The 24,956-nt window shown below is 38.5% G+C and overlaps 1 protein-coding gene and 1 pseudogene across 4 annotated transcripts in view; one reads left to right on the top strand and one right to left on the bottom strand.

Annotated features, from left to right (window-relative positions):
- The window catches only part of TMEM87A (transmembrane protein 87A), a 42,786-nt gene that overhangs the window by 6,433 nt on the left and 11,397 nt on the right, over positions 1–24,956 (bottom strand). For 2 of the 4 annotated variants that reach the window (XM_060005074.1, XM_060005073.1), the window contains exons 7-15: positions 22,044–22,161; positions 17,224–17,285; positions 16,255–16,438; positions 14,935–15,034; positions 12,533–12,626; positions 10,960–11,032; positions 9,066–9,170; positions 8,106–8,164; positions 7,095–7,198 (exon numbers count right to left, since the gene is read on the bottom strand). In XM_060005074.1, coding sequence (XP_059861057.1) covers positions 7,095–7,198; positions 8,106–8,164; positions 9,066–9,170; positions 10,960–11,032; positions 12,533–12,626; positions 14,935–15,034; positions 16,255–16,438; positions 17,224–17,285; positions 22,044–22,161 — 899 coding nt within the window. Of the gene's footprint in view, positions 1–7,094; positions 7,199–8,105; positions 8,165–9,065; positions 9,175–10,959; positions 11,033–11,657; positions 11,730–12,532; positions 12,627–14,934; positions 15,035–16,254; positions 16,439–17,223; positions 17,302–22,043; positions 22,162–24,956 lie in introns of those variants that run through there. The other 2 variants (XM_060005075.1, XR_009518386.1) reach the window with 2 other exon arrangements.
- LOC132421170 (COP9 signalosome complex subunit 7a pseudogene) lies at positions 101–5,210 on the top strand (annotated as a pseudogene).

Below are 24,956 nucleotides of genomic sequence, written 5' to 3' on the forward strand. Positions count from 1 at the left end.
ACTTATAGAGGTAATGAAAAAAGCAGGTAAGTCATCTCAAATAGAGTGCTTAGAACAATACCTCACAGTAAGCACTCAATAAATGTTCACTTATAAGCATATGTATCACACAGGGGTAAGTAAATTCTCTTGTAATTCAAAATTTCAGACTTCAAATTGGTAGTTATGATTGGGAAAGCCTGATCTTGTTGTGTTCCAAGTAATTTAAAATCTCAATTTCTAAGTGGGAAGCTGAGAAGATGAAGGCCTGATCTGGAATATCTGTTATCTTTCCTTCGCAACTTACAAGAGATTCAGCAAAGCAGCTACCAGATAGGTAATTCCTAGAATGCTTTAGCTTTGAACTCATTCTGCACTTTCCATTTTACTGTTGCCTATTACTTTCACTCTACTTTGTTTTAAAATCACCCTTACCTGATAAAACTCCTTATAAGCTAGGAATAATAGGGAACACCTGTAACCTGATAAAGGGTAACTAACAAAAATTCACAGTATGGGCGCAGTGGTTGGGAGTCCGCCTGCTGATGCAGGGGACACTGGTTCGTGCTCCAGTCCGGGAAGATCCCACATGCCGCGGAGCGGCTGGGCCCATGAGCCATGGCCGCTGAGCCTGCGTGTCCAGAGCCTGTGCTCCGCAATGGGAAAGGCCACAACAGTGAGAGGCCCACATACCACCAAAAAAAAAAAAAAAAAAAAAAAAAATTCACAGTAAATATCAAAGTCAATGTGATCCTTGAGATGCATTTATTTTAAAGTCAGCATAAGATGAAGAGGCCCACTCTCATTTCCTCTATTCAGTATTATACAGGAAGGCCTAGCAAACACAAGAATCAGAAATGAGACAGGAAGACTATTAATTTGAGATAATAACCAATCTAATGAGAAAATCTAGAAATTATTAGAACAAGGTAACACAGGAGAGTTAATGGATGTGATATACAAAAATCAATAGCATTCCTACATAATTGGAAAAGCCTAAATTATTATTTTAAAAGAGGTTGCATCCATAAGATCCACAAAGGTTTTTAAAAAACACATTTAAAGTTATAAAACATAACCGAGGCACTGAAAGGATTGAAAAATGGAGAGATAACACACTCAAGGATGGGATTATCAAAAAGATACAAAATTTCCCTAATTAATCCATTAAGCTTAATTAGATTCCAATCAAAATCTCATAACGTTTTCCTAGAATTAAATAAGCTGATTTCCTTTTTTTTTTTTTTTTTTTAAAGCAAAGACCCAATAACAAAGTATATTTTTTAAAAAGAAGATTAAGGGGGAGGGCGGTTTAGGCCCTGGAGATACAAGATTTATCAGGAAGCTAAGATAATTAAGATTAAGACAATGTGCTACTGAGCAGGACGAGAGCAAAAGGGACAAGAGATCCTATAAACAAACATACTCTTTATGAATGAAAGCTCAACTGTGAAATTTTTTTAAAACTTATAGAAGAACTTTATGACTTCACCTCAAGGTAGGAAATAATTTTCTTAGAACACAGAATGTATAATCTGTGAAGGAAAAAAAATGACAAATTTGACTCCACATTTTTGAGTTTTTCTATAACCAAAAACATCACTAAAAAAAAGTTCAAAGATAATCAAACTAGGAGAAAATATCTCGAATACTTGAACATTGGAAATATCTGGAATATTGGCATCTAAAATATATTAAGAATTCCTACAAATCAATACAAAAATGATCAACAAGGCAATAAAAAAATAGCCAAAGATATAAAAAGCTGATTGATGTAACTGACGGTAAACATATAAAAGACACAAAAAGTTAGCTCAGTCTTAAATGCAAATAAAAGTAACACTGAATATTAACGCTCATCCATCAGATCTGCAAAAATTAAATAAAATAATGGGAGTGTAGAAGGGAAGAGGAAAGAGCTCCTCATACCACTGTTGGTAGATACGCAATTTGTTTCAGATTTTTTTTGGAATACAATCTGGTCATACTTTAAAAATTACAAATACACATACCCTATAACCCAGCAATCTCAAGGCCACTCACTAATATGTACTGAGCATCTGCTATGTGCCAGTGTGTAGTGAAAATTTAACCTTGTGTACACAAAGAGAGGACTGGTTTTGCCCTTGACTACTGAGAGGTGATCTCTATGCCCCTGGCATGTCCTGCATGATGGGAGTGTCTCTGGTCACCCAGTTTGGCTCTGGCCACAGGACAGTCTAACAGTGTGACCTGTGACAAGGTCTCTGGGGCACACAATATTACTTCTGGCCTCCAGAGGAACTAGCAATTAAAGATAAGCCTGACCTCCAGGCCCTCCTTGGAGACTGAAGTTCAGCCACACAGATAGTAGGTGGTCGAGCCCCAGTAAAATCTCTGGACACCAAAGGCTCGGGTGAGTTTCCCTTGGTTGGCAATACTCAGTGTGTACTGTCACACACTGCAACCAGGAGGAGGGAACACCATCTGTGACTCCATGGGAGCAGACAACTGGAAATGCCGCATTTGGACCCCTCCCGGACTCTGTACTGTCAGTCTCTCCCCTTGGCTGATTTTAATTTTTATCCTTTTTCTGTAATAAACTATAGCCATCAACATAACAGCTTTCAGTGAGTTCTGAGTCCTTTTAGTGAATAATCAAACCTGAGACGGTTTTGCAAACCCTTGAACTCGCAACTGTGTATCAGAAGTGAGGACAGTCTTATAGGGACCATTCCCTCAGATTTTGCAGCTTGGCTAACTCCATGTAGCCAGGAATAGTTTTTGGCCTTCATGGAACTTACATCTGGTTTGAGGGTTGGGGGATAGGAAGAGAAGATAGATAGTAAGTAATAAATAAAGTATATAGATTTTAGAAGATAATAAGTGCAATGAGAGAAAAAAAATGAGGCATAGGGGTATTCGAGTGTATAAAAATAAATGTATGTAACCGAGCAAGACCCTATGGGACCTTCCTGGGATAACCCCTCTTCCCTGGCCCCAAACCCTCTGCCTGTCTTTAGAAAAACTTTAGCTTCCTAGACCTTCCCCGAGTTCCAAAGAATAAATTTAATCAGAGAAATGAGAAAATGTAGAAGCAAAGGAAAACAGTCAAGCAAGACAAAATAATAATAGTTTAGCCATTAAACCAAGTCAAGGACCTTTAGTTCCTCCTTAAGGGCTATGGATAATATGCTGAGCCATATCCTTTGCGCTGTTTTGCCGATACTGAAACCCACACCAGGTGGAAGAAGTTAACTGTGTGCTGCCAAAAGCCTGTAGATCCTAGGCTGGTTGGAACCAGAAGGCTGACAGGATTACCTCACCTCTAACCAATCAGAAAAATGTCTACAAGCTGATCATGCACCCCACACCCCTGCTCCCTTACTCTGTCTTTAAAAGCCTTTCCCTGAAGGAAACGGAAAGGGAAGTCCCTAAACCTTTGCTCTAAGTACAACTGTATGCTGAGTCTCATGAGTCCTTTTAAACATATGTGGTCTTGGGCTTCCCTGGTGGGGCAGCAGTTAAGAATCTGCCTGCCAATGCAGGGGACACGGATTCAAGCCCTGGTCCGGGGAGATCCCACATGCTGCGGAGCAACTAAGCCCGTGAGCCACAACTACTGAAGCCCAAGCGCCTAGAGCCCGTGCTCCACAACAAGAGAAGCCCCCACAATGAGAAGTCAGCACACCTAAATGAAGAGTAGTCCCCGCTCGCCGCAACTAGAGAAAGCCAGCGCACAGCAAAGAAGACCCAACGCAGCCGAAAATAAATAAATAAAATAGATACATTAAAAGAAAAAAAAGTGATCTTGGGGACCCTAAAACAACCAAACTGGAAATAGTCCAAATGCCCATGAACAGGGAAACAAGTTAATTAACTATACTACATCTGTACTATGTAATATAACGCCATCCATGAAAATAGATGAGTTTAATTTAAACCAGTTGTCTTGGAAGGCATTTCCACTATGCACTGTTGAGTGAGTAAAAGATTCCACATAAGAACAAGGAATAAAATGTGGCAGGATACATCACATTGGGCTGTTAACACTGGAGTTATAGGGAGTGGGCACAATGCTTTTTAAAAAAGGAGAAAGGAAGAGGACAGGTAAAGCAAAAAAAAATTTTTAAAGACTAAAGAGGGCTTCCCTGATGGCGCAGTGGTTGAGGGTCCGCCTGCCGATGCAGGGGACACGGGTTCATGCCCCGGTCAGGGAAGATCCCACATGCCACGGAGTGGCTGGGCCCATGAGCCATGGCCGCTAAGCCTGCGCGTCCAGAGCCTGTGCTCTGCAACGGGAGAGGCCACAACAGTGAGAGGCCCGTGTACCACACACACAAAAAAAAGACTAAAGAAAGGGAAAAATTTTATGTATAGATATAGCTAGCAAGTGAACAGAAGATCAATAGATCAGTGTAGAGGGAGGTGGCAGGAAAGGCTGGGAACAGCTGCTGGAAGTGACAGAGCAGTGGCCTCACACAGTGTGCTGGAAGAGAGGTGGGTGAAAGGGACTTTTGCTTCCACAGTCCACATTTCGGCTGCTCACAGTGTTTGCTTACAGGACACATGCTGACCACTTAGCTGAAGCCCAGAATCTTCCTCCACTCACAGAGGCTCAGAAGGGTTAAGTTTTGGCATCTATCAATCGTCACCCTGGCTGCCAAAGTCAAGTGTATCCTATATGCAGTACCACTGGAGGCCCTTGTCCTGCAGAACGTGTGGCATCTGGAAGACCCTGTCACTGAGGCCGTGTACGCTGACGTGATTCGCCTCCCTCGACCAGCCCAACCAGAGACTGGAGGTTGACATCCAGCACCAGGACCTCAGTGCCACTGCCTGAACCCTGCAGGAGTGGTGAGTGGGCAGCAAAGTGGTGCTGTCAGGCACTGAGGAGCAGGTGAGCCATGTAGCCACATCTCAGGAACCTGAGCAACACGTGACTGAGCTGAGGGAACCAACTCCTGGCACCAACCAGTGCCAGCCCAGCGAGAAAGCCTCAAAGGGCAAGGGGCTCTGAGGGAGCACCAAGATTTGGTCCAGGTCGAACTGAAGGGACTGTCATTTCTTCCCTGGGACTGTGGGACCCCAGCTATCTGCCTGCCCCTTAGGAGTCCTCAGAGAGCTTTCTTGTGCCCCTGACCAGTTGATAATCCTAGGTTCATGACCCTTCACACCTCCCTTCTTCTCTCCCCGACTCCCAAGGGAGGAGGCAAGTACATGGGTTTGTTTTTGTTTTTGTTTTTGCAGTATGCGGGCCTCTCACTGTTGTGGCCTCTCCTGTTGCAGAGCACAGGCTCCGGACATGCAGGCTCAGCGGCCATGGCTCACGGGCCCAGCCACTCCGTGGCATGTGGGATCTTCCGGGACTAGGGCACAAACCCGTGTAGCCTGCATCAGCAGGCAGACTCTCAACCACTGCGCCACCAGGGAAGCCCCCAAGTCATGTTTTTGTTGGTACTTTTTGTTTTATGTGACTTTCTTTCTTTTTCCCTTTTCTCTCTCTTTTTAATAAATTTATTTATTTATTTTTGGCTGTGTTGGGTCTTCGTTGCGGTGCAAGGGCTTCTCATTGCGGTGGCTTCTCTTATTGCAGAGCACAGGCTCTAGGCACGCAGGCTTCAGCAGTTGCGGCATGCGGGATCAGTAGTTGTGGCTCACGGACTCTAGAGCGCAGGCTCAGTAGTTGTGGTGCATGGGTTTAGTTGCTCTGCGACATGTGGGATCTTCCCAGACCAGGAGTTAAACCTGTGTCCCCTGCATTGGCAGGCGGGTTCTTAACCACTGAGCCACCAGGGAAGTCCTGTACCTAACTTTCTTATGTGTCCCATTATTCCCTCCTGCTCCCTGCCATGCTCTCTCCCCTATTTCTTTAGAAGCCAGCATCCGTCCCTGTTTATTATATGTCATTGACTAGGCAGGGCTGCTATGTCCTCAGCATAACCCACACGTGTTCCTTCTCCCACCACCCCAGCCCTGCATACCTAACCCCCAGCTCTTACTCCCTGCCCCCAGGCTATTTGGGGAGCATCTGAAGAGCCACAAGGCTCCCACCTTTATTCCCATCCTGAGAGTTCTGGGAGCCAGCCTGCCTTTCTAGGAGTCATTGATGAAAGTCTAGGACACTTTCAACCCAGAATCCTGTCACACTGCTGTTGTTTCCTTTCCTCTTTCCTCACCTTGGGTCCTGGAATGCTACTGCTTTGATGACTCCATAGCCTAAGGGCAGCTGTTTCTTGGGCTGTTGTGAGATGGTTCATTCTTGGCCCTGACTATCTTAGAAAGCCTGATGGCAATCCTGGACGGATTTATACTTCCTTTTGTGAATTTGGTGGGGGAAGGGCAGGAGATATATTGTAATAAAAAGAGTATATATACATATATCTATATATAACATGACACAGAAATAAATCTGCAAGAGGTCTATCTACAAAAAAAAAAAAAAGATTAATGTAAAGGAGGGTCACAAGACCCTTAGTTATATCATCTCATCCTTTTCCTTCTTCGGTGGTATAGCTGCATAATATAAGCTCTTAACTGTCTAAAAGCACATGAAGAGGGGGAAAAAAAGAAGGGAAATAAAGGCATGGCTAATAACAAAATAAAGATAGCCAATTCGTAAATAACTGAGATTTGCCTATAGTTAGACAAAGCAAATTCACATGTTGATTTTTATTCCATAGTCAGTCACTTAAGTTTTCATTTTACCCTCTCTGTTGTTACAAAATAAGCTGAGCTACCGACTATAGAAATTGTTATTTCCTTCTGGACACTAGATAGGTGAGACTCTCATTACAATTGTCACAATCTATCTACCTCCCTTATTTACCCATACAAATACTTATATTAACAGAAGATGGCAGAACTGAAAGGGACCTCATATCAATAGGTATCAATTCCCCCTCTTTTATGAAGAGGAAACTAAGGTTCAGAGAGGTGAAAAGAGGCAGCATGCCAAAAAACACAACTCACATTAATAGGAGAGCTGAGACATGAACCCAATTTCCTGAGTCCAGACCCAATGAGTACTGTTTCCATTACATGATACAGCCCTGACAGTGTCACCCACTGAACCACCCCAATCGATAACGTGGCCATTCAATGGTTAGCAGCGTAAATAAGAAGAATCCCCAAACCTCTGGTTGTTTGCAGATGGTCGCCAGAGAACCATGATGACAAAGAGGATCATGGAGAACAGCAACCGCCAGATGGCATCATCCACCCAGAGCTCCCGCCAATCCTACCAAAAGGGGAAAAAACACATTTATATACATTATCTTAACCTTTTGTTCGCAAAGCCCTTTGCATAGAACAAGAACTACTTGTTTATTCATTCAACTTATATTTACTAAGGGCCTGCTATATATGCTAACAAGCACTGCGCCAAGCACAAAGTGAATGAACCTAATTTCTTCCCTTGTAGTGATTACCATTGTTAAAGAAAAGGCACTAACCAAACAGAGTGCTTGTCAATGCTTCATTACAGCTCTGAGAATCTTTAGGGAAGGGTTTTTATATAAGGTAAGAGAAAGTAACATCAGGTTGTTATTTTTTATAATTTTCATTTTCATTTATTTAGTTTTACCAAAACAGAGCCATAGCTGCCTCCAAAGAAATGCTACTGGCCATAGTCTTTGTGCTCAGATCTTAAGGACATGGTTTTTACTCAGATTAGCATTATTCACACATACTTAGTATTTAAGACTCTGGATTTCTTATTTGAGAATTTTTAGTTAAAGCAAAATTGGGTTATGGCAGACTGTAGTTATCACTTATAAAATTCTCTTGAACTACTAGTATATATAGTATATGATACATATAGAATACTCAAGAGGAGAGAAGCATACTAACCCTCAGAGTGGAGACCTAACCCTAATTTTTTTTTTTTTTTTTGCGGTACGTGGGCCTCTCACTGTTGTGGCCTCTCCCGTTGAGGAGCACAGGCTCCACGGCATGTGGGATCTTCCCAGACTGGGGCATGAACCCGTGTCCCCTGCATCTGCAGGTGGACTCTCAACCACTGCGCCAGCAGGGAAGCCCTAACCCTAATTTCTTATAAGGTACAAACCTTACCACTGTCATCAACATCACTGTCTGTGTATAACAAACAGTACACTATTCCTAAATGCATGTGTTTGTTAACTCACCGACTGACAAGTCACTATCCTGAACTTCATGGTTGTCCAGATGATAAACACAATAGATGCTAAGAGGAAATATAAAACCTGGTCAGTATGAATGTTGGTTTACATCCCCAATTACATTCTCCAATTCTGGTTAAGTGGAATCCCCCACATCCCTAACCCCCAAACATCACCGTCACTTTCTGTTATTTTAACATATTTATTCAATACAAATTTACTTAATTACTCTATACAAGGCCCATGTACTCTTGTCAAACCTTTCTGTACTTAAAGAATAGTTTTGTTTACTATCTGGCTACTTCAGTAACCCTGAGAATTGGAAACGTGGCTTTTCCCAGCAATATCAGTAATACAATTTTTCCCCTTCCTTTAATCCTTAGTATAGTAATGCTAATTTTTCTTTAGCTGGTCAGATGGGGGAAAAAAAGGCTGATAAAATGACTGCACAACAAACATAACTGTTGGTTCCAATCACAGGCCGGACTTCACTTTTCCTGCTACAAGGGCCAAAAGGCAGAAAATAAGCCTACTTTGGCTATGGTCTACCTAATGTCTATATTTTATGCATGCTTAGTAACATACGTAAAAGGAGTATAATGGCAATGTACCCTAACCTAAAATACTATAGCTATTTAATAAAACCAAGTAAGTATTAATGTCTTCTAAAAGGAATCTGAATGCTCTATGGCACTCAAGCTAACTTGCCTCAAGAAAAAGAATGGAGACAGGATATACTAACAGCTGAATTAATTTTCATCTATTATACTTAAACTAAATGGTTCTCAATCTTTTTTGAACCACAGACCCCTTGGAGAATGACAAAAGCTAAAGACCCCTTCCCCAAGTAAAATGCACAAAACTTTTCTATGTAATTTTACAGAGCACACCTATAACCTCTCAGGTTAAGAATCTCTGTTCTAAAAGGATCACATTTAAACATCAGGAAGAAAGTCCCCAACTTACCTGCCACTGCCAAGATAAGTGTGTTGGTGAAATGTCGGTACAAAGAGAGTTTTACAATGTTCCTCCGAAGTTTTAATAGCTTCATTGTTTGAGTCAGGCTAATAAATATGTGTTTGAAGGTCAAGGAAATCAACATTCAGAAAAACCATAAGCTATTAAATTAATCCTCAAGTTTCTGAGGATCTGGGGTCATAATGATAGAGCTATGGATCCCAGAGGACTTACAGCTCTCTTATTCTCAATCTCACAAACACCCCAAGCTTCACCATGATTAATAAGAAAGTCTTCATTTTCAATGAGATACTGAAGAGAAGACAGAACCAGGATAAAATGAGAATGGAGAAAAATAAGAAGAAAAAAGAGGAAAATATTAAAAAGAGAAATAAAGACAGGAAGCAGCTTTCTAGAGAAACAAAAAGAAAAAGAAAGACAAATGGAAGAAAATGAAATGAAAATGAGTAACAGGTAAGGGAAGAGAAGTCAGCATTATCTTCTCTCTTCCTTTAAGGTAGGTAGCTCTGTTCTCACTGTCCCAGGTAATCCAGTCTAGGGTCATAAATACACTTGTGCCTACAACCTTCCAGAGTTCTACACTTAGACCCCTTGTGCCATATTAAGAGAACTGCCATCAGCTGCCAGATCAATCCTGAATTAAAAGGACAGTACAATTACAATTGGCTGAGTATTCCTGGCAGTTAGGCTCTAAAAGTAATGACTCTCCATTTTCAGAACATTATTCCCAAGGAGAAGTTGCCACAGAAGACAGGAAGGGAATTGATGACTACTGAAGAGGATATCTGCTCTCATGTCTGACTTTCAGAATGAGCAGATACAAAAATGAATGAGGTGGAGCTTGGTCTGTGCTTTGACAAAGACTTATTAACAAGCTGCTACCTAAACACTGGGTTATCTCATTGTTTGGTCCAGTCCCACTTTCCTCTCTCCACTCCTCCTAATATTTATAGAGGTTCACAAAGCACACTTGAAAGATAGTGATCTGGAAAAGCTTGACCATTTGAAGCAAGAACACTTCAATTTCAAAGATTTTTGATATATGATAATCTACTCAAATCCATAAAATTATTATTTTGTTTACATTCAGCCATTTATAACAGTTTATCAAGACAATAATATTGCACATAGAAGCAAATACACAAAAAGCAACACAAATTTAAAAAAAAAAAAAAAAGGATAAAAGTCCCAAAAGCCAAATCCTTCATCCAATAGGCCAAGTCCCTAATAAACAGTATTTAATTTTAAGAAGCAAGAGAAAAAGATTACTTAAATAGAAATTTGTCTGTTACATGCTGACTGACTTCACCTGCAAATGAATCAATATTTACTTCAAAGAGTGGAAGCCTTCAGACAATCCCAAGTCAGCTTTTGAACAGGGATATAAAACACTTACCCCATAAGGATTTAAATCTGCTAAACCTACATAGAATTTTAAGAGAGTCAAACAACCTTATGTAGTCCCCAAACCACATTTTAAGAATCAAAATCTTTTCATAATTTTCAAAGCATTTAATAATTCCTAGAGGCTGAAAGAAATGTCAGGAGCAGAGCGGCCAGTGATTCTAACGCTAAGTGGGGTGCACAAATAAGTCCAAAATTAAAGTGAAATGTTCATTAAAAAAAAAAAAAGGAAAGCCACAAGCTTTTATCTTGTGCTCAGATCACAGTCACCAATTTCTGATGCAATTTTAAAAATTAAAACCAAAAAAACTGCTTACCTGAGGCCCCAGGTTGTTAGACTAAAAACACCCTAATCCCAGACTAAGGAGTAATCAACAAAACTGTTAAAAAAAAAAAAAAAATCTTTGCAGAAAGATCAATGGAAACCCATCTCCAAAAAGGAGAAAATGGACTGCCATCAAAGAATCCAATGAGAAGGATATCCACCAGCACAGGGCAGTGTCTAGGAAAGCCAAGGGGATAAAGGCCAAGGAAGCAAGATCAGTCTGGGCCTGCAGACAAAGAAAAAGAGGTGGTGAAAAAAGAGATGTCCAGAGAGGAACAGAGATGAAACCAGCACAAGATTCTGCATTTATATAATCATCTGGAGTGGTTTTGCATTTGAACTGAAAGAAAACAAAAAGGTAGTAACATTTGGCACCTGCATCATTCTTCCCTTCTGACAAACCATCATGTATAATATACAGCTATAAGCATTTTACACAAATTGTTGATTACAATCTCAGTACAATGAAACGTGCTGCTAACTAATAAGTGTTTTTTTTTTAATACAGAGTTATAACGTGCTAATAGAGTTCTTAGCACCCTAAGATCGATGGTAAGAAGCGATCACACCAAAAACTTTATGGCAGTATAAGTTCCCATTCCATCCTATCATTTCCCATCATTTTGGTTTTGGCTATAAGTCCTAAAGACCCTTCTCATATTTAAAATTACTGCATCATTAATATACTAAGAATTATTGATTTCTGGAATTGTAATATACAATGTATTTTTCAAAATAAGATGTAAGGCAAGTATCTATCTCCAAAACTATGCTGCTTGCTTTCATAAAGTTTAAGACGCTATTTATTTAACCCTAACTACCCAATCACCAGGGCATTACTGAAAGGATATCCATAAAATAATACAGGCATCAACTGCTGAGAGGGCCAGGTTTACTATCAAAGCCAAAGGATAAGAAAAATACTACAGCAGCAGAAGAAAGAAAATGAAATTGACAGGTGGTTAAAGTTGCTGAAAGTCTAAGGAAATTACATACAGAGGACAGTGTGGTTTGAAAACCAAATTTGCATCCATAAAGTGTTTCATTTAAGGGGCAATTTGTTGCAAAACTTACTGAGCCCTGTTTAATTGAGAGAAAAGTTTACAGCATTTACCATCTTGAATCTAACAAGTTATTGCAGACAGAAATTTTTAAATAAATAGGAAAATAACTGGAATGACCTAGGGAGGCCCACTTCTTCACATTAATCCAGCTCTAACATAAATTTCTTTATCACATATGTCTCAGTGCTTTGGTTTCCTTCCCTAACAAAAGGCATAATTATGTAATTGTAAATAATTATGTAAAGTATAGTCAGTTGAATTTTAAGAAAGCCTCTGAAATGCAAGTGCTGATTAAGCAAAGAGCACTGTCACTTTAAAACAAAAATCAGATTAACCAGCAAGTGCATGATTACAATGTTTGTCACTTACGCAAGAATGGAGCCAGCTGCTCCATTGCTGCTTCCCACTGGGGAACTAGTAAATAAGCAGTAATCTGGGGACAGGTGGGAAAGTGTTCATTCCCCATCACACATTAAATTTATGAAGCTCTAATAGATAGATTAAAAAGAAAAAATGAATTATACATACGTTTGGTAAACCACAGCCCAAAGGTGACTTAGAGGAAGTAGTAAAGAAGCCCACAGACATTTCCAATTAACCTCCTCAAGACAAAAACTATATATCTGAAATGACCACAAAAACTCTGATTAAGCAATACTGACCCCAGTAACTCTGAGGACCCCTTCCATGCCAGAGAACAAAAGATAAAGAGCTCCTGCTACCACAACCTTGTGAAGAGTGACTCCAAGGCGAGGCCTAAAGAGGAAGCAAAGAAATGAGTACAAATGCAACAAACCCCGAGACAAGCTAAGTAACAAAAACTCATGTTGATTAACGCAGGCCAACAACTTAACAGATATAAGCCAGACATACTTGATTCAGCTGAGAAAAACTCAAACACACATATGGTCTTAAATCAAGACAGTGAACTCTAGAACTTGAGATCCGGTCCCTGGTTACTGCATTTTTAAAAAAACTTTTTATTACAGAGAATTCTGAAACATATTCAATAGTATAATGAACCCCTATAAAACCATCATCCAGTCCCAAAAGCCATCTAATCCTGCCCCATGCACACCTCATCCACTGCCCATCCTCCCATACTATTCTGAAACAAATCCTAGATCTTACCTTTTATTTATATGTATTTCCGTATGTTTTTACACAGATATGGACTTTGAAAAAACATAACCACAATATCATTATCAAATCTAAAAATGTTAACAATTCCTTAATACAATCAAAATCTTATTGAAACTCATTAAATAGTCTATTATCAAGCTCAAAATCCAGCAAAATGTGAAAAGTCTGAGTAGCTTCTGTGTCAAGGAGGAAAAATCTTAGATCCTTGATACTCAACGTACCTCTGAATCAGAATCTACGTTTTAACAAGATCCCCAGGTGATTCATCAGTGCATTACATTAGGAGGTGCACTGCCTTAAATCATGTCTACCTAAGCCTTAGCAATATTTGTTCTTATATTTTGTTATATGCTAGAAAAACTGCAAATGAGCAGGTATTTATTTCCCCAATGGTGTTATCTTAGAAACCCAGAATACTGCCTGGCATACAGGAGGCAACCACATATGTTAAATGAATATATACATTTTAAAAGTGAGAACCCCCCATTCCCCTAATCCCATTTAAAGCAAAACTCCTTTAAATAAATGAATAAATTAAAAAAATTAAAGTCCCTCATTTCTTTAATTCTACTTAAAGCAAAACTCCTTGAATAACTGTCTATACCTAACTCCAATTCCTCTCCCCCTATTTAAGAGAGAATTCCCCTTATTCTCTCTTAAACTCACTCCAATCAAGCTTTTTGTCCTACCCCCTTCATCAAAGCTGTTCTCATTTAAGGTCGCTAATATCCTCCATGTAGTTAAATCCAGTGATCACTTCTCAATCCTCTTACTTGACACAATTAATCACTCCCCCCTTGAAACAGTGTTCAGCTTTGTCTTCCACTTCACTGGTCACTACTCAATTTCCTCTGTCCTAATTCTACTTCACCTCATTGATTTCTAAATAATAATAGTCCAAGGGCTCAGTCCTTTGACCTCTTCTCTGTATACACTCACTTCCTTGATGATCACATCCAGTCTTAATGGCTTTAAATAACAGCTACATCCTTATGACTCCCAAATTTATATCTCTGCCTTAATTTCTCCCTCCTACTTCCCTCATTTGGATATCTAACTGACCTTCTAATCCTGCCTCCACTCCAAACTTATTCCATTTAAGATCTTCCTGAACTCAGTAAACGTTAGTTCCATCCTTCCACTTGCTTAGATCAAAATAGTTGACATTATCCTTGATTCTAGATCAAAATAGTTGGCATCATCCTTGATTCCTTCTCTTTCACATCACACATTTTATCTACCTGCAAAGTCCACTGTATCTACCTTCAAAATATAAAAGAATCTGACCACATCTTAACATTTCTTCCCCTGGTGTACATATAGCTTCTTCACCAACTTGGATCTTTGCTGAACTGCCAAAGTGAAGCCTTCCTTGAGCACCATATTTACAAATGAAAGTTCCACCTCCTGCCTAGAACTCTATATGCTTTCCCTGCTTTATCTGCTCACTGACATATTAGATTTTTCATTCACGTATTTTTATTTTACTCACATATTTTTATCTGTGCACCAGTCTGTCCACAAATGTAAACTCCAAGTCTTTTGTTTTCTTGCTGTATCCCTAGGGCCTAGAATGTCTAATATATAGAAGGCACTCAAGAATGCTCTTCCCATTAAAAAAATATGACTTGCAAGAATACTTTGGAAGAGGAAAGTCACAATAAGTTTACTCTAAAAGTTTGATGTTTCAATGTCATTTGCTATACTGCAGGTTTTCCTGCAGATGCTCCTTAAATTCTAAGTAGTAAAATGAAACACTAATATTTTTCCAACTTTTACAAATCTACAATATTTCAGATACCTTTGATTTCAGAAATATTTCTTATATCGACTCTTTCAGAATTACACTGGAAACCTGCAACACTGTTTCAATTTAATCAGCATTTTAATTTGCTCTTCCATATAGGAAGTTAATACTTACTTGACTATGCCATATCCCAGACTAACTATGATGACCAGGGTTCGAGCCAGTGAGCGTTTAACTGCTGAAAGCAGCTCTGCAAGGATCAGGGCACCTTGGACTGTAAGAAAGAAAAAAGGAGGGAAAAATGCAGTATGTAAACTAGGTTTGGGAAAAGGCACAATTCTAGAACCAGAATGTAGATTTCTAACACTCTTCAGAATAAGCACTGATATTAGTCCTACTTAAAAAGAATACCTCTTCTGCGATGTTTACAAGTACAAGCTGATATCACTTAGTATCTTACTCATGTGGATAGCAATCTGGGTGTGCTCAATTTACCTTCCCTCTCCACCTCCCGCTTCACTAAAACCTCAGCAAAATACCTCAGCCTACTTCAACAATTTATAGCATCTAAGGAATATTCCTCCCAGTTTAAAAAACTGTGAAATATAGCTACCTATATGTAGGAGAGCACAAAACACAACACAGAATTTTCAACTCACTTTCACATCTATTATTTTCAAGCCATTTCAAAGACCAGGGAAAGATCTAATTAGTATATCTTGCAACAAGAATTATTAATAATTAAGTGGTCTGATGAGAGAGAACTGAAGCTATCACAAAAAAAAAACTTCAGGGCTTCCCTGGTGGCGCAGTGGTTGAGAGTCCACTTGCCGATGCAGGGGACGCAGGTTTGTGCCCCGGTCTGGGAAGATCCCACATGCCACGGAGCGGCTGCGCCCGTGGGCCGTGGCCGCTGGGCCTGCGCATCCGGAGCCTGTGCTCCGCGGCGGGAGAGGCCACGGCAGTGAGAGGCCCACGTACCGCAAAAAAAAAAAACACTTCAGTACGAAACAATTTCTATCACTACCTGTTTACCTTACTAAACCATACATACCCTCCTATTTTCTTGGTATTACTATATTTTACCAACCCCGCCCCCCAACCCAGTATCTCTGAAATCAAGGTAGGTCTTACAATCAATGGCATCTTACAATTAAATTAGCAGTATTTACCTTCTTTCTTAGATGCATATAATAATGGTACCTTAAAAATCAACAGCAACTGAGATTCAATAATGATAATAATAGTCCCAAAGTGGCCACTACTGTAGTAACTTTTGTGAGTTTATTTCAATAAAATTACTCTTAAATAACTGAACCCACAATTTAAGAGATTAAAAACAAAGTCACAATCATAGTGATTCTGCTTAAGTTATTCTAATAATTAAGTAACTGCAAAGTTACAGCTACTTAATGACTGCTGACCTTAGGAAAATTGTCTTAAGTTTCACCTGCCAACCACTAACAAACTGGCAAACATTTTTTGGTCACATACCAGATTCTCCTTTGTATCGGATATTCTGAAATTCTGCATAGAAGACAGCTTTCTCAAGCATGCCCAGGAAGATGACAGCACCAATCCAAAACTGAATTCTCAGAAGATCTCTCCAATAGCAAGCAGACCATGCCAGCCACAGAACACCAAATAGGACATATACAATACACATCACCATGAAAAACTGTCATCCAAGTGGGTAAAAGAGAAAAAGAAGGATTAAGGCCAAGAGCCAATTTAGAATCAATACAGTGTCTTAACATAATGTAAAAAATATACATACTACACCTTCTATTTTAAAAATTATTTTATTTCTTTGAAGTTCAATACTAAGATGAAAAAACTGTCTCCTCTCGGGCAGAGAGAGACTACCTAAGAGTTTCCCTTAGAGAGTGACCACTCTTTTTATTAAAAGAGTTTTTTCAACTCACAATCTAAAATTATTTAAATGAAGACAATGAAAGGAAAAAAGGCACGGTAGGGTTAGGATACAGCTGAAGGCAAGGAAACACAACAGAGTGGGAAAACTATAAAAGCACAAGGAAAAAGAAAAAAACTCCACAAACAAACGAAATCTGAAAACAGATTAAGGATGTTCTCAGACACACAGACTGAAAAGGAGAAAGTGTCATCATTTACTCATCCTAAATGGGATCAGAAACTATAGGGTTTTAAGAAGTACCCCATTTTGGATCCTAGAGAGGATGTGAGAGGTGAAATGACCTTTGAGGTACTTTCCAACTCTAAAATTCCACAAGTCACTGACTTCATTTTACAAATGAGAAAATGAGGCACAGGGGGGTTCACTGACACTTCCAAGATCACATTCTAGTAGGAAGTAAGTACAGAACTACAAGCAGTATTTTCGGAACTGTTCAGGAACAAGTCTTTAATACTGCCACAAAACATGGACAATCTTTCAAGCTAAACTCATTTAATGTTGAGGTTAAAGAATATAAGTTCACTTACAATCATCAATGGGTATTCTTCAAGCGTGAGGTATTCATAGGGACCTTTCACTTCAACAGTCACTGCCAAAACACAGTCCTCAGAATTAATGTAAAGAATGAAAAAATTAAACAAGAACATTATCTGATATTTGTTTGATTAAATTAATGAAAACTCCATTGGGTAATTTACTTTTATCCATTTCAATCCTGGTGAATATTACATTTGTAAAGCACTCTGAAATTCATGAAGTGTTCTGATGGTTTGTGCTGTGTCCTGCACAGGCCTCAGCATGACTCTGCTCTAGTCAGTATCTTAGGTGGAAAAGCCCTCTGTTCCCATACTCACATCCTTTAAAGACTAAGTTGAATGTATTTCCTCCACAAAACCTGGTGAGCTGCCCAAGTGGAACTATTCCCCATCTCCTCTAAATTCCAAACATACTTCATGTATGCTTTTTCTTACATCACTAATATGCTTTGAAAAGTATTGGACTTCATTCCTTCATTCTGCTGCCCTCTTTGTTCTTTTCTCTCTCCTTACCTATATTTTCCTACTGCTTTCTTTCATTTTTACCTACTTTAACTTTATGTGACTTTCATAATTAATACATCATTTTCAGAAGGTGCTTAATAATAAGGAAGTGTTTAATGAAGAGAACAAATGACAGTAACAACAAGAATTTGAAAGATTTGCCTTCCTGAAGCAAACCTATAACTACTTTAAAACTGTAAGTGATAAAACTACTTGGATAAATTTTAAGTATGATTAATAAATAAACTGATTTATCTGAGAAGTGGTATCTATCACCAGAGAGAGACTATTCAACAAAAATTTCCTACTAATTTTTATCAAGCAAAAAGGACATATCATTATTAAAAGTAAATCAGGTCTAATACTTATATGAAGAAAAGGAGCATCCCATAGTAGCAATCACAAAAATTTCATAGCTGAACTGGTTAGTAATCTAAGCCCTCTTAATTTAATAAAAGAGTAAATAAAATAATTAGTAAATATTTGTCAATTCTCTGTTGACTCTACAGCAGGGGTCAGCAAAATATAGCACATGGACCAAATCTGGCCATCTATTCCAAAGTTTTATTGGAAAATAGTCACATCCACCTACTTACATACTGTTGATGGCTACATTTACACCACAGTGGCAGAGCTGGGTAGTTGTAGCAGAGAGAACATTTACTATCTGGCACTTTAAGAAAAAGTTGGCTAATCCCTGCTCTATGCTAAAATATAACATACATTTACTGAGCACTTACCACGTGACACACACTATGGAAAATATAGGAGATGGAAAGATGTAGAGGATGTTTTCTGCCATCTAACGGATTACTATCTTCAGGGGACAGGGAGTTGGAAAGCAACAGAGAACTGTGCCCCTGAGCCAGACCCAGAAGGATGAGTGTGTATTTTCTATGATGAAGTAAAAAGCCATCCAGGTAGAGGACATTACATGAACGAAGACTGGTGTGAAAATGCATGATATATTTAAAGAACATGTAGTTTGAGACTCCATATGGTACCATACAGTAGCATTTTGACACAACGCAGCAAAAGGTAAACTGGGACAATTTGTAGAGTTTGTAAGCCTTGCTGCAGAATTGGACATTTTATAGTAACAGGAAGATATCAAAGGTTTTAATGAAGGTAAGAAAGATGATAAAAGTGTTTTAGAGAGAGAATTTTAGGACTTTCACAAGGTGTAGTTAAGTTTTGAGTATCGTCTTTTTAGTTCCAAACAACAGATGGATAAAACAAAAACAAAAAAGAGAGGAAACAAAAAGGACATGAGCTCAAAAACAAGATAAACAGCTCCATGTATCAAAACTGAACAAAAACTCAGAACAGTGCATGAGGTTGAATCCATGGTCATGGTGGACTCTGGGCCCCAAAGTATGCTACAGTAGTTGAGCGTGCAGCTCCTGTGGGATCACTGAAATTAGTAGGAGTCTAAGATAAAGGGGAACCAGAGCCAGATTTGATGCATGAAGAGCCTGAAGTGGAGTGGAGCAAGGTTTCTTCTCCACCCTTTTCAAAGAAAGAAGGTACAAGGTAAATCTTGGCAAATGCTCCTTGAGACTATTACTCATTAGGAAGCCATGGGCCTAGATACAGGAGGATATACATATGTCTTGGGTCTAGAAACTGCCAGGCCACCTCTGGCTTGCCTAGATCTGCTATATTCCATATTACTATGGAGAATAAGACCCATCTCTGTCTTGGGAATTAAACATTCAATACAAGAATCCATAAAAAACAAAAGTTTAAAATTAAGTCAAATGAAATAAAGAATAACGACGAAAGTAGAAATCAATGAAATAGACAATGAAATAGGAAAATTAACAAAACCAGAAGCTGCTTCATTGGGATAAAAATATAGTAAAACAGAATTCTAGAAATATTTTAAAAGTTAAAAAGAGAAGTCACAAAAGCAATATTAAGAATAAAAAAAGATTTTTTTTTTGTAAAGTAATATCATTACTAACTTTAGGCCAGCAAATTTGAAATCTTGAATGAAATGGACAATTTCTCAGTGGGAAAAAAAAGAAAAACCCTGATTCAAGGAAAAATAGAAAAACTAAAGCTAAAATACTTATTACTATTAAAGAAAATAAATCGGTTGTTGGGACTCTGCTGGTGGTCCAGTGGTAAAGAATCAACCTTCCAAAGCAGGGGATGTGGGTTCGATCCCTGGTTGGAGAACTAAGATCCCACATGCTGCGGGGCAACTAAGCCCTCGTGCCACAACTACTGAGCCTGCGTGCCTCAACTGGAGAGCCCAAGTGCCACAAACTACAGAGCTCATGCACTCTGGAGCCTGCACACCACAACTAGAGAGAAGCCCATGTGCCGCAACGAAAGATCCTGCGTGCTGCAACTAAAACCTGACACAGCCAAAAATAAAATAAAGAAAGAAAGAAAGAAAATATATCAGTTGTTTAAAATCCTCATGGCATGGGACTTCCCTGGTGGTCAAGTGGTTAAGACCCCGTGCTTCCACTGCAGGGCGATCCCTGGTCGGGGAACTAAGATCCTGCATGCCGTGCAGTGAGCCAAAAAAAAAACCCAAAAAACCAAAAACCTTCATGAGGGAAAAAAAGAACATCAGGCCAAAACACTATCATAAGTGAGTTCTATCAAACATTCAAGGAATGGATAATTCTATCCTTACAAAAACTGCTCAACAGAATATAAAAACGGGACATTCTCTGATTCGTTGTATGAAACTCGCATAACCTGGATGCCAAAACCCATAGAAGATGTACGAGAAATTAAAATCATAGGCCAATCTTACTTTGAACATATGACAAAAAACTCTAAATAAAATTCTGGAAAATAGAATCTCTGTGTGTGTGTGTGTGTGTGTGTGTGTGTGTGTGTGTGTGTGTGTGTGTGTGTGTGTGTGTGTGTGTGTGTGTGTGTGTGTGTGTGTGTGTGTATCAAGGCTAAATAGTGGCATCTCGGAAATTCAAGAATGGTTTAACATTAGAAAACCAGTTAATGCAATGCATCACATTAATAGATTAAATGAGGAAATCTCTATGATCAATTTAATCAATACAGTTAAGCATTCCACAAAACTGAGTATTCATTCTCAATACTAAAAAAAGAAAAAAGAAAAAATTCACTTAGTAAACCAAGAATAGAAAGAAATATCCTGAACCAAATAAAGAATATTTTTTAAAAATCTACAGTAGGGCTTCCCTGGTGGTGCAGTGGTTGGGAGTCCACCTGCCAATGCAGGGGACACGGGTTTGAGCCCTGCTCAGGGAGGATCCCACATGCCGTGAAGCAACTAAGCCCACGCGCCACAGCTACTGAGCCTGCGCTCTAGAGCCCGGGAGCCACAACTACTGAGCCTGCGTGCTGCAACTACTGAAGCCCACGTGCCTAGAGCTCGTGTTCCGCAACATGAGAGGCCACGGCTACGAGAAGCCCACGCACTGTAACAAGAGTAACCCCCACTCACCGCAACTAGAGAAAGCCCACATGCAGCAACAAAGACCCAACGCAGCCAAAAAATAAATAAAATAAAAATCTTAAAAAAAAAAAGACAATAAAAAATCTATAGTAAACATCATACTTAATGGTGAAATGTGCTAATATTGCCAATAAAGTCAGGAGCAAGAAAGGATGGCCACCATCATTGTTTCTATTCAACATTCTACTTGAGAAAGCAGGGGAGGGAAGAAAACTGTAAAAGAGAAGGAAGAAACAAAAAAAGAAACCACAGAAGATAAGACCAATTAGTAAGTTATTGTAAAATTCTAGGTGAGAAATGATGAATCCCTAAACTGGGCGGCAAAAGTAGAAAGGAGAACACTAAGAAAAATTGAGACATTAAAAAATTATCCAAGTCAATTGATTTAAAAATTTCCAAGTTTTGACTTCATAACTAAGTTTTAACAAGTCTACTGAGAACATAATACTAATTGAAAATTTTAAAAGCAGGAGGATCAAATGAAGGAAAATGAAATCTAGTATCTATAATACATAATAAGAAAGCATACATGAAGTGCCTATCACATACATATTGAATGCAGAAAAATGTTAATTTCTCTCCCTCTATTTTTCTACTTGACAACATTCTTAATTTGTTATTCCCTCTTTATTTTTTTGGCTGCACTGCGTGGCTTGTGGGATTTTAGTTCCCTGACAAGGGATCGAACCTGTGCCCTCTGCAGTGGAAGCATGAAGTCCGGACCACTGGACAGCAATGGAATTCCCCTTATTATTACCTCTTTAAAGCAATTTTACACTACCCACCATGCGACACAGCTAGATAACAGTAATACCAATGATAAAAAGAAACAAAATGTACTTACTGGTAAAAAGATTACTTAGTGAATTTTCTTTTGATGATTCTTTGGAGGGTGAAATGCCAACATGTACAATAAAAATGTATGGTGCATCTTGCCAAGTTTTCAAGGGCTCATGCATTACCTAGAGAAGAAAGAAGACATCAAATCTCCCAATCTTAAGAATTAGGAACACAGGTTGGCGGGAGGTGGGTGAGGAATTGGGAGATGGGGATTGACACATATACACTATTGATACTATGTATAAGACAGATAACTAATGAGAACATACTGTATAGCACAGGGAACTCTATTTAATGCACTGTGGTGACCTAAATGGGAAGGAAATCCAAAAAAGAGGGGATATATGTATGTGTATTCATTTTGCTGTAAATGTATTCATTTTGCTGTACAGCAGAAACTAACAAAACATTGTAAAGCAACTATAATCCAATAAAAATTAATTTAAAAATTACAAAGTGGCAAAAAAAAAACCCACAGGTTAATTACACAATATGAATATTTCGTTCCAGAATGTGCCCAGAAACTTGGTTGAGTCCTTCACTTTTACTCATTACAACAGTAGCCAAAACAAAACAAACAGGCCTACAGTGTATACAATAAAGTAGGTTAATTATAAATTACTAAAAGGCAGGACATCTTATATTTTGTTATACACAAAAATCTCATGTTTAACATTTTTCTTTTAACAAAGAAAACCTCAATTTAAATTCCTAAAATGAAACTCTACTTAAGCCATGCTAAGATGCTAGGTTATATTTTACACAGATATCCCAAACAAACTAAAGAAATTTAATTTAAATCACCTGGAAAAAATCACCCATGATGACATCGGTGAATTATAAACACCAGCTCCTGAATCTAATTCCCTTTGTTCAATGCCCTTCCCAAGACCACCACAATTTCTGCTAACAAGGTCTCACATTTATATCAAAAATTTAATCTTGGCTAGGCTATATGGAAAGCAAGAGTCACTGTCCCCCAAAGTCAAGAAAGTAGAATAAATAGCCTCCATGTTTATGGAACTGGTTACCTGATCCAAAGCCAGTTAGTCTGTGCACAGCCCTACCAAAAAGCCATCAAAGGATGTGTTGCCTTAAATGCTAGATGGACTATGGACCTTCACAAAAGCAAGACTAAAACAGAAAGACAAGGGAGATGAACATAGAAAAAGCTTGGCTGCTCCTTCCTCATGTCTGAAAGGAGGCACTACTACTTAGACTTGCAATTTATTACTTCCTGGTCTTAAAAGGAACTTTTATCCAGAGACCTCTGGGTAAGCTTCATTGATCTATGAAACCCCTCAAAGTGGATAATAGATTCTGCATTTTCCTAGGGAGCCACAGCTTTTCTCAAATGCTAAAATTATCCTACAACCCAAGAAAATTCTGAACAAGAGTTCAAAATTATATTCCATGATACAAATTCGAAGTGTCAAAACAAAGCAGATTAAATGATTCTTCAGCTTTACATTTACTAGGTTATCTTAGTAACTTAAGGACATAAATGTCATGTTGAATCATACGTTGATTTACCTCTGCCTGATAGTCTCTTTCTGACAAAATGCAGGGGCACTTTGTAAGAAAACTGTACATATTCAAAGTTATAGGTAATCATGTCCTATTTATCCACTGAAGCTCTCCTGAACTTAACTGTTCATTAACCAGTAAAACTTTGGTATAATAAGCTGCTCTGCTATTAATTTTACGTATCTTAAAAATTACCTCTTACAAATCTCAAAGGGACTGATTCTCATATTCCAAGATTTGATAAAGTTTGCACTTAACTCTGAAATATAGATATTTTGACCCTGTAAAAATAATATTCATAGGCTAGGCACTCTGTTAAGCATGTAATATTTATTACTTTCTTTAATTCTCACAACAATCCTATCAGATACTATTACTAGCTCCTTCAATAGGTGAATGGATAAACAAACTGTGGTACATCCAGACAATGAAATATTATTCAGCACTAAAAAGAAATGAACTATCAAGCCAGGAGAAGGCATGGAGAAACCTTAAATGCGTATTACTAAGTGAAAGACACCAATCTGAAAAGACTATATATGATTCCAACTATATGACATTCTGGAAGATGCAAAACTATAGAGACAGTAAAAAAAAAAAATCAGTGATTGCCAGGGGCTTGGGGATAGGGAGGGATGAATAACTGGAGCACAGGGGATTTTTAAGGCAATGAAACTATTCTGTATGATATTATAATGGTGTTTATCTGTCATTTTACACTTCTTAAAACCCAAAGAATGTACAACATAAAGAACTAACCCTAATGTAAACTAGACTTCGGTTGATAATGATGTGTCAATGATGGCTCATCAATTGTAGCAAGTGTACCACACTGGTGCAGGATGCTGATGGTGTGGGAGTGTGAGTGTGCATTTGTGGAGGTGGTATGCGGGAACTCTCTGTGTTTTTTGCTCAATTTTGTTGTGAACCTAAAACCGCTCCAAAAAATAAAACTTATTAATAAAAAAAAAATTATAATAGTAAACATATCACATTATTCCTTAAATCAAACCAGAAAACTCAGTTAATCAAGATATTAAATCTTTTCTTAGGGGAAGGGACAGAGAGAGGCTCCTTCCTCTAAAAAACATGTTTTATCAGAGTTTTAATAAAAGTGGGTAGAGATACTGAACTTATTAGTATCCTTTAAATAGGATTATATTCTCTTAGGCTCAATTTCAGGAAGAATAATCAAAGGACAGATAATTCTTTGACTTCTTTTGACTATAAACAGACTAAATATTTCTAAATATTACTTGTGATATTCAACAGGGTTATCTTTTCAGCCAGCTTTAATCACTGGGAACAGGGCTCAAGCCCTGAGTAGAACTTAAAAGTATGCTATGCACAGAAGACCACTGAATAAAGCACAATTACAAACAGCCAATAT

This window comes from Delphinus delphis, chromosome 2 (assembly GCF_949987515.2).
Source record: "Delphinus delphis chromosome 2, mDelDel1.2, whole genome shotgun sequence".
NCBI classification, from domain to species: domain Eukaryota; kingdom Metazoa; phylum Chordata; class Mammalia; order Artiodactyla; family Delphinidae; genus Delphinus; species Delphinus delphis.